Here is a 10,641-nt window from a genome sequence, read left to right on the forward strand (position 1 = left end):
ATGTAGCTATAGCACCTCCACCGAGGCATCAGCACCCGCGGTGCTTTCATTAGACTAGAGTTGCTTATACTAGAGGTGCTGCATGTTAATAAAATAACACTTTCTGTTAGCATGCATCATGGGTCCAATCAGGAGTACATTAAGAGAGTATCCAACTGTAGCAGTTGTAGTGTAAACATAGGAGTATGTCATACCACGTCACTATCAGACCACATCTTAAGTGGGTGCGTAGGTGTAGTGGTTAATTACTTCAAAATGATATCACGCACATGGTCTGCTGTGGTTTGTACCTCCAGCCCACATTTAAGTATTATTTAGAACACACCTAGCCAAGATTAAGTGTTTTAATCTGCGTGCCGAGGATGGCCTCGAGGTTAACGTGGTGCTCGAGGCGCAGCCGAGTGCATTACGTAACCGAGAGGCCATCCGAGTGCACCAGCATTAAAACACGTGACTTGGCTAGGTGTGTTCTAAAGGATTTAGTGCTGTCACGTGAGCTCTAGCCTCGTGGCAGCTGCTACATTTTAAATCAGTTGCTGGTGGCTAGCTAGCTAGCTAGACGTAATAGCAAGTTTTAGTAGGTTTGTAGATCCAGTAACTGATGCAAAGGAGAAGGAGATACGATCTAAAGCTATCTGGACTGACTGGGCATGTTCTCGACTTATTTCTCCTGCTGACCAACAGTCCCGATCCCACTACTGGATATGCCTCCAGTTGATCTGGCTTACTGGATGGGAAACTTTGTGCGCAAACTATATGGCAATGAGTATCTGGTTTGCTCTTTTGGAACGCTATGATATTCGAAGCACCTTTGATGAAACGATTATATGGATCTGGCTTAGGTACAGGTACGTACATTTTCGAAGCAAGCTGAGCCTATTTCACCAGACGAAAAAGTGATGCTATGGTCAAGTCAGCAATTCGGTACACATGAAACAAGTCGAAACAATAACATTCAACTTTCTAATACTTTTCAGCTTTGCTTGTGTACGTATTCAATCTGCTTGTATTATATTATAACTAGGAGCATGCAGAGCATGTTTGGGGCGAGCGAGCAATTTTGTATTTGTTGTACAGTCATTTGGTACAATGTGGTAATTTTAAGTATTATTGTTTATTTATGAATCGAATGAAATGAACAGTGATTGTGAATAACCGAGTAGTCCATACATGTAGACGACTTTCCTGTGCCACCTGTGACAATTATTCTGTCAGAGTGGTGTAGGGTTGTTGTCTTTGACTGTGCATGGTGTAACTTGAAGTTGACTTACTAAGAGTGAAACAAATTATATCTATGAGTGAAAGTTCAGCACGAAAGAGCTGGCTGTACAAACTAAGCAAGGAGATATTATCACTTTTTGCTGGACCCAAATTACAAGGCTATAGTATACTGTCAGTGTAAACAATCCTTAAAGCTACTCTGACCTGTTGTAAGCCTGTGTGGCCTCAGAAGTTTCCATCTGAGCTGGTCTGACCTGCCGTAGTGCTGTATTATCTAAAAGTGCCTGTGCAACTTCAAAAGTCTCCATCTGAGCTGCTCTGACCTGTCCTAGTGACTGGCCTCGATCTCTGTTTTGTCCTGTTGAGCTAGCAGGTTTATTATCACAAAAACACAAGACTTGGAAGTGAAACATGGCAAGTAAGCTGCTGTGACCTCCTGCAGGCGTGCCTGTGTGATCTTAGGCTCAGAAGGTCCCCATTTGAGCTGCTCTGACCTGCTGTAGGCGTGCTTGTAGCCTCAAGCGTCTCTGTGTACGTGTCTTGTCTGAGTCTTCGTTCCTGAGTATAGCTAGCTCTTGTGCCCATGCGCAGCTTTCACGTAAAAGTTGGTAAAGGGTCACGAGCACAAAAAACAAATATCGTGCCGGTCCATGACACACACACAGACAAAATTGCAACGTTCATCACTAGGAAGGGACTCGCTTCGCTCGCCCCAATTATGATGACATTCAGATTCAATCTGCTTGTATTATGATTGTTTGATAAAAGTGTGCATTAACAAACCAACTTAAAGCACACTTAAGTGTGGATTAAGTTATTTAATCCATGGTCACCTGACTACTTTCAGATAAGCTGATTGGCTGGAGATCATGTGATCAGCACTAATTTTGGCTAACACAACTACAAGTGTTAGTGACGGATTCAGTCCTAGATGTAGAATAGAATGGAATGTGCGTACTCTTGATATAATACTCCTGGTCCAATGAAAAGATATACATATATAATAGCTTCGACGACCCTCAGAGAGTGGACTCAGCAGTAAAATAAATTAACAGTATAGCAGGCTTGGATCTGTAAACTTGATCACTTTGTTGGAGAGCATAAGATTTTATGTTGCTGGATGCTCTTCAACAAAGTGATTACTACGGATACAAGCCCCGAGTATACATAATCACTTCTGTGTAAAAAAATGTTGTTGCCACTCACGACGGAACAGTTGCTAACATTTTTGCTTGAAACCACTCCCCGTGCATAACCTCTATAACAAGTGTTGCAAGCTGCGCTGTGATAAATTCCTCTGTTATGTTTTGCTTTCGCTCAAAAAGTTATTAGAGTGATTAATTTTACCGTAATTATAGCGGGTAATTTTCGTGGGTAAAAATTCGTTATTTTCGTGGTCACTGACCTCCACGAAATTTAACGTAGGTGTGGCTTATTGTAACGTATGAATGCAGTGCAGGCAACGAGATTTATACTCACTGAGAAGTAATTAGTATAATAATTATAATGTTATGCTGACACTGTGTGATTCAGTTTTTTTGCCTATTATTATGATGGCTTGATGATCTTCAAGGATAGAAGCCAGAGGACAGATCGAGGTTATTGCGCGTTTCCTGTCAATGAATAATGAAAAAAGGGGTGGATTTCCAATGAGGTTAGTTCACAAGGCTGTATATATGCTGGCAGTGAATACGTGTATATGCAGCTTCGTAGCTCTTTTCTGGCTTAGCAATAGCTATAGCGCTTTAGTTCAAGGCTAGCTCATAAGTTGAATAGAAAGCGAATTACTATACTGATGAAGAAGCCTTCACTGTGAGTCAATTAAACTAGCCATAACTCGAGAGGAAACTTTAGTTTACCATAGTGACCACAAGAATGCAGATAGTATGGCTGTAATAATTGCACACACGCAATGTTTACAATCACTGCGTGTGCGTTATCTCATTAGTTGTGGCTGCGCTCGCATGTACATTGTACTACCGTACTAGCGCCTATCCTCACGTACGAACGCACAATATCATTTGGGGGCGTAGCTTTCATTTAAGCGAGCTATTTAGCCACTACCGTAGAGGGTAAGCGCTAAAACGTTCGATCTAGAGTTCCACGTGCAGGATAGGGCCTATATTTAGCATAGTTAACCCATGATGTCATGTTAACAAAATTTTGATCCATATAATATGGTCTAGATTTTTCTAAACTGGGTGTGTCACAGCAAAAAAAGTCTATAAATTGAACAACACAGGAAAAAACGTTCAGTAATATTGAAAAGCATTTCAAACGGCATAAAATGATATAAAAACCAAGTCCCTAGCACTAGTGGTTTTTTACGCGGAACCATTTTTAGCTATTCACTAAAATGGCTTGCTGTACCTCTTCCGGGTGATATTTCTTCTTGATTCTTGAGGTAGGCACTAGTAGCTTTTAAGTATAGTGAAGGACCCATGTCTCTACTGGCAGCAGTTTCATAGTTAGTTTTCCCTAGCAACAGCGTGTGGGCGTAGGTGGGCCAGCACCCTTTAAAATATCATATCTTATCATCTTAATCTTCTATCATCTTGTTGCCTAAGAAATTCCGCATCATTTGGCATGTTGTATGGCTTCACTCGATACAGTTTGGTTATTGCATCTAATTAGTGTTCTTTGAACTCAGACATTAGGATTGTTTATAATAACTCAAACAACAAATAATTATTGCCCAAGTAACACTACATCCTACAACATATCTCGTGATATGAACTAAAACATAGCTTCAAAAGAGTTCAAAAGATGCAGAATTTCTTAGGCAACACGATGATATACAATTTTAGTCTTCAATGTTAATGGTTAGACAGTTACAGTTTAACTAACAGCATGCAGCCACTTCAAAAGTTGAGAATTTCTAATCAACTCAATCTCAAAAGCCATCTTTTTTTACAAAACCCAACATTTTTTCTAAGATGTTATCATACCATTCCTCAAATACATACACCAAGTTTCGTGCAATTCTGAAGACGTCACGTTTTAAATTTCGTTGAATTTATATGGAATGACCCATAGTTATCTCTTCTCTCAAGCTAGTTCGTCTGAGGCTCAACCGATTTTGGTGCAATTATAAAGCTATTGGTGGTATCCCAGGAGCGCGAGTCAGTTTTATACATGCCGTAAAACATAAGGCCACGTCATGTTTTAATTGACCATGCATGGCATTCCTCTCAGCCCAGAGGAGGTACGACAGGCGCGGTGCAGCTCTAGCAATTAGCCTTTGACTAATTACCCGCCCACGTTGTGTTGTTATTGCTAGTACAAATGTAATCAGAGGCTAATTGCTTTAGCTGTGCACAGCGCCTGCCGGACCTCCTCCGACAGTATGTTTACCCGAAGACCTCTCTACCTCCAAATAAATAATTGTTGACCTCTAAAAGTAGCGACAGTTGCGTTGACAATGTCGTGTCCTAAATGGAGGCAAATTTAGCCACACTCTATAGCCGGCCCAATAGAAAATACACGTTTTTAAGCACTGATCAGAGTAGTCTGGGGGCCAGACCTTTTCTCAGAGGGGGAGGAGGAAGAGAGAAAGAGGTCTGGAGACTCTTGCAGCACTTCCGTGTGCTCTTGGAATGTCAATAGGGAGGAGACTGTGATATTGGAGGTTATAAAGAAGGAGTAGATGTAGCAATACTCTCATTTCATTGGCTGCATCTAAATTCCATTGGCTGTAATCCAAATTCCACAGAGGCAATACTCACATTTCATTGGGTTAAAAATCACATGACATTTATAGGATATGCATTTCATTGGCTCTGGCCACATTCTGCTAGAGCACACGGAAATGCTGCAAGAGTCTCCAGACTTAATCCTAGCTCTCTTGATTTTGCCCCCGAGCTATTAGGTCTGGCTCCCAGACTATGATCAGAGCTACATGCTACTCTCTATATGCGACATTCAATACAATTTTTCAACCTCCAAAATAACCAACCTCTTGCCATTTAATTATGCCTCGAGGCGTAGTTAAATTAGGTATTGCACTGCAGTATTTATAGCTTGCCCCACTCACCATCTAGTGGCGATGCCTCTCCACTGTCGACACCGTGTCCACCACCAGTAGCCATAGTCTTGTGGACCCAGACCACCCTGAAGAGGCAGTATACTGAGTACAGTAGCCGTGGCGGACTATGCGGGATCGACTAAGTTCACCCAAGGGCGTATACAGAGAAGAGGGCATGCAACTCGCCCCATTCTCAGAATCATCCGACTTCGTATTGAGCTATTTTTAGAACTGCCCACAAAAACGCCCACGCGTAACCTTTGTCGTGTATTGACTTAGTTAGTTCAAGCACGATAAGTAATAACAATCATTCAGAATTACTTGCACAAAGAGACTTATATTAATGACAAAACTCAAGTATAAATACAGCAACACAGGAAGTAAATGATGACGTCACAATACATAAATTATACAATAAGAACAAATACTCAGTACACTACATTCCTTCCCCCTTACATTGAAGGTCTATCAACTAAATGTCACAGTTTTAACTTATAAGTCCATTATACGAACGAGGGGTCATACCACTCCACTGGACGGCGAGCCCGCTTCGGATACTCTTTTCGACTATCTGGTGGGATGCCTTCAACATTCTCATCAGCCTTTTGTTCAGAAGTGGATTCAATGTTAGCCGGCACAGTCGCTTCTTCGGGGGCATCCTCCGGTATGCAAGGTTCCACCCTCTCGGTTTCGACATGCCTCTGTCTCAATTGGTCAATGTGACATTTCCGGATCCTGCCACCTTCCAGTTTCACTGAATAGGAAACGTTTCCTCGTGAGCTCAGCACAACCCCAGGGATCCACTTTTCTCCAGAGGGCATATTTCTAACAAATACCATTGACCCTTCACTTAAAACTCGTAACTTTGAATGGTTATCGTGATCTTTCTTCTGTTGTGATTGTTGTTTCTCAACCCTCTCTGCTGTATTAGACCGTAGAAAATCGAGTCTCGTTCGAATTCGTCTTCCGAGTAACAAGTCAGAAGGAGCCTTCATTGTGGTAGCATGAGGGGTCACTCTATGTGCAGCAAGAGTTTTGCTCAGCCTAGAACGAAAAGTTCCTTCCTGATTCTTCTTCAGTCCTGCTTTGACGATTTGCACCGCTCTTTCGGCCAATCCGTTTGAGGCAGGGTGGTATGGAGCTGTCGTGATGTGGTGAATACCATTGGCCTTGAGGAACGCTGCAAACTCAGCACTGGTAAAACAACTTCCATTATCCGTCACCACAGTCTCTGGCAGTCCAAACTGAGCAAACTTCTCTCTGCATGTTTCGATTACAGCCGTGGAGGTTGCTGTGGATGTGTGAATTGCTTCGATCCACTTCGTGTGGGCGTCAATCACTACTAATACCATTTTTCCTTCTATAGGGCCAGCATAGTCCAAGTGTAGACGTGCCCAAGGCCTGGTGGGCCAGCTCCAGGAGTGCAAAGGAGCTTCGGTTGGCTCAGCTCGGATCTTCTGACATGGGAGACATTGTTTCACGGTTCTCTCAATGTCCTGATTGATTCCTGGCCACCATACGTACATGCGGGCTAAAACCTTCGTTCGGACAATTCCTTGGTGTCCCTCGTGTAATTGTGTGAGGACTGCTTCTTGGCACGGCTTTGGAACTATGACCCTGGATCCCCACAACAAACATCCTTCGAAGGTCGATAATTCATTCTTCTTGTCAAAATACGCTCTCAGCTGTGGTTGACCGGGGATAGTTGCTCTAGGCCAGCCCTGATTCACATATTGTGATATCGTGGAGAGCACCGGGTCCTTCCGTGTGGCTTCAGCGATTTGTTCCGCGGACACAGGAGAGTTTTCGAGATGCGTTGCCAATAATACTAATTCAGCTGGTTTGAGATGTTTCTTGGGTTGCTTGGCCCGTGGCAAGCGTGACAATGCATCAGCGTTTGCATGAGCTGTAGTGTTCCGGAAAGTGAGCATATATTCGAACATCGACAAATAGAGTGACCACCTTTTTACTCTGGCTGATGCTTGGGGTGATGTAGACTTGCACTCACTCAGTAGTCCCAACAGAGGTTTGTGGTCTGTGATCAGTGTGAAGGGGTGCCCAAACAAGTAGGAATAGAACTTCTTGACTCCAAAGACGAGGGCTAGCCCTTCCTTCTCTAGCTGAGCATAGTTCTTTTCAGCATCGTTCAAGGTCCTCGAGACGTATCCAACTGGTCGTTCGGAACCATCTGGCATCGTATGGGCGAGTACTGCCCCAATACCGTACTGAGAGGCATCACATGCCAACACAATCGGCAGTGTTGGGTCGAACCGAACTAATAGGTTTGAGGAGGTTAGCAACTGTTTGGACTTTTGGAACGCTTCTTCTTGGTCTGTAGACCAATTCCACGTTGTGCTCTTTTTCAACAGGGTGTATAGCGGTGCTAGAGTAGTGGACAGGTTCCCCATAAATTTTCCGTAATAGGTTAGCAATCCTAAATAGGACTTGAGCTCTGTCACGTTCTTCGGTTTTGGTGCCTTTGGATAGCCTTCATCTTGCTCGGCATAGGGTGTAACCCTTTCTCATCCACAACATGTCCAAGGAAAACAACTTGCGGCTCCATGAAGTGGCATTTGGTCTTTTTAGCTCGCAGTCCAGCTTCGGTAAGTCTTCTCAGCACCTCTTCTAACGAGTTCAAATGCTCGACATTGGTTTGGCCCGTGATCAGAATGTCATCCATATACACGACAACACCTGGAATGCCACGGAGCATCTGCTCCATTGCCCTTTGGAAGAGGCCTGGTGCAGAGCTGACACCATAAGGCAAGCGAGTGTACCTAAATAAGCCTCTGTGAGTGTTGATCACTACGTACTTCCGAGATTGAGCGTCCAGCTTCATTTGTAGGTACGCCTGTTTAAGATCAATGGTAGAAAATGTTTTTCCTTTCACTAAACCGGCAAACAGATCTTCTACCCTCGGTATTGGGTAACGGTTCAGTTTCGATACTGAATTCACAGTTGTTCGGAAATCGCCACAAATTCGGATAGTTTTCTTGTCGGCCTTCAATACTGCCACTATGGGTGCTGCCCAGTCGGAGTACTCAACGGGCTCCAGTGTGCCCTCAGCAACTAAGCGGTCTAGTTCATCTTCAACCCCTTTTCTTTTAGAATAAGGTATGGTCCTGGCTTTGTTGTAACGAGGCTGGGCATTTGGATTGATTTCTAAATGGGCTTCATACCCCTTGAAGGTGCCTTGGCCATCTTCAAATATCTCACTGTACTTCTCTAGTACCTTGGGCAACCCAGCAGGCTCAGTATAATAATAGACTGCCAATCCAACCTAATAGCCTTCAACCAATTCCTACCAAGCAATGTGGGACCATTTCCCTTGACAACAATCAGTGGTAAGTCAGCGGTTTGACCTCCATATTCAACCTTAACCACAACACTACCAACAACAGAGATAGGTTCTCCCAAGTAAGTCTGTAGTCTGACCTCAGATTGTACTAGTGGGTGTTTGGGGAACAACTTAGAGTAATCAGCTTCTCCCATGAGGCTAACAGAGGCACCTGTATCTACTTCAAAATCTAGGTCTACCCCACTCACAGACATTGTTACTCTGATGGGTGGTGACCTTTCTCTCCTCTTGACTTGAGAGATATCAGCCACCATCTTGATGTAGTCTTCGGCATCTTCACTCTCTGAAGTAGTTTCTTCCTCTAGGTATCGAACGTTCTTTCTTGAGTGCTTGGGCCTCCATGCCTCTGCCTGCTGTAGTCGATTTCTACACACTCGAGCAATGTGGCCTTTCTTTTTGCAAAAGTTGCAATATTTGTCTTTAAACCGACATGTAGTCGGTAAATGTCCCTCAGTACCACAGCGTGAACATTGTGTCAGTTTATTGGCTGTCTGAGTCTCTTGTCTCTCCCTGCCAATCTGAAATACTGGCTCTGTCTTGATAGGGACAGGCTTCATCTCCCTTAGGTTAGCGTCTGACGTCTCCACACTCTGGGAAATCTCTACTGCTCTCTGGTAAGTCAATGCTCGCTCTCCCAGGAGTCTTTTCTGTGTTGCCTCATTGTTGATTCCGCCGACTATTCGGTCTCTCAACGCTGCATTCAATGATGCTCCAAAGTTGCAATATTCTGTCAGCTTCCTCAACTCAGCTATGAACGCTGACACTGACTCTCCTGGTTGTCTTGATCTGCCATAGAATCTGAACCTTTGGATCACTTCTGATGGCGGTGGACTGAAGTGACTCGTCAGTACTGCCGTCAACTCCTCGAACGTCTTAGTGGAAGGTTTGTCTGGTGAGAGAAGGCTTCGCAGGATGTTGTAGGTACGCTTTCCCACCACGGACAAAAACACAGATCGTCTCTTCTCGGCCATACCCTCTCCTACCATCTCATTTGCTACGAACATCTCTTCCATTCTTTCTGCATACTGCGGCCAATCGTCTGCCTCAGGCTCGAAAGCCTCTATGTGCCCCATCAGCGTAGTTGCCATGATCCGTTAGTCCTCGTCGCCACTGTCGTGTATTGACTTAGTTAGTTCAAGCACGATAAGTAATAACAATCATTCAGAATTACTTGCACAAAGAGACTTATATTAATGACAAAACTCAAGTATAAATACAGCAACACAGGAAGTAAATGATGACGTCACAATACATAAATTATACAATAAGAACAAATACTCAGTACACTACAACCTTTGACCGCACAAGGTAAATCAAAGTATTTTTTATATCTGTGCCAGCTAGCTAGCTCGATTGCAGCATAGTAAAACTAGTTCTCAGCAGCAGTATGGCTTGTACTAGCAGTGTCAAAGGCAAAGGCAAACCATCCAACAGTTGCAACTCCAAGAAGATGAAACCTAGGTACAATAATCTGTCTTCCTGAGTCTCTGGTACTTCTTAACAATGCGCCCAGCACTCAACTTCATGCTCGAAGGGGTTGTCTTGGACCTGGCTGGACTAGGACTGGTCATGACACTTCTCTAAAATAATACTGCACTGTTACAGTGCAACAACCAAAGAGAGTAGATTTTTTTTTTGGTACACATTTTTTACATTTTGTGGCATATCTTCTAAAGTAAAAGTGATATGATCTATTTGAGTGCAGGTACTGAAAGTTCAACTATTGGCGCTTCCATTGGACCACCACCTGTTACATCACATGACATCATCAGTATAAAATGGCTGTCTGAAGATGTGTACTTCCGAAAATATGTTAGGAATAGAAGTAGCTTATTTGTTTGAGTTAAGATCTGAAATTTGTTGTGCATGTACCTGAATATATTGCTCATCTTTTGAGCTTCAACGGAAGTCTGGGCTACTAGTAAGTTCTGAGAAATACTGCATTTTGTTGTTTTTTGGTGGCAAATATGTTAGGAATACAACTTTCGATTTTATATTAGTTAAGGTCTGATTTTTGAGCAGCATGTACTACAATAGT

General features: G+C 43.3%; 3 protein-coding genes across 5 annotated transcripts in view; all 3 read right to left on the minus strand.

Moving 5' to 3' along the window:
• The window catches only part of LOC135352010 (uncharacterized), a 27,704-nt gene extending 22,290 nt beyond the window's left edge, over window positions 1-5,414 (minus strand). For all 3 annotated transcript variants that reach the window (XM_064551108.1, XM_064551109.1, XM_064551107.1), the window contains exon 1: window positions 5,255-5,414. In XM_064551108.1, coding sequence (XP_064407178.1) covers window positions 5,255-5,309 — 55 coding nt within the window. In that variant the 5' untranslated portion in view covers window positions 5,310-5,414. The remainder of the gene's footprint in view (window positions 1-5,254) is intronic.
• A 120-nt stretch (window positions 5,415-5,534) lies between these two features.
• LOC135352012 (uncharacterized protein K02A2.6-like) lies at window positions 5,535-7,742 on the minus strand. Its single transcript, XM_064551114.1, has one exon. It carries the CDS (start codon window positions 7,651-7,653, stop codon window positions 5,749-5,751), a length of 1,905 nt encoding a protein of 634 aa, XP_064407184.1. The 5' UTR covers window positions 7,654-7,742; the 3' UTR covers window positions 5,535-5,748.
• Window positions 7,743-8,322: 580 nt separating this feature from the next.
• On the minus strand, window positions 8,323-9,849 carry LOC135352014 (uncharacterized). Its single transcript, XM_064551116.1, has one exon. The coding sequence runs from the start codon at window positions 9,689-9,691 to the stop codon at window positions 8,471-8,473; it is 1,221 nt and encodes a 406-aa protein (XP_064407186.1). The 5' UTR covers window positions 9,692-9,849; the 3' UTR covers window positions 8,323-8,470.
• Between the last annotated feature and the right edge of the window lie 792 nt (window positions 9,850-10,641).

The sequence above is a fragment of the Halichondria panicea genome, unplaced genomic scaffold, assembly GCF_963675165.1.
Source record: "Halichondria panicea unplaced genomic scaffold, odHalPani1.1 SCAFFOLD_26, whole genome shotgun sequence".
Taxonomy (NCBI): Eukaryota; Metazoa; Porifera; class Demospongiae; order Suberitida; family Halichondriidae; genus Halichondria; species Halichondria panicea.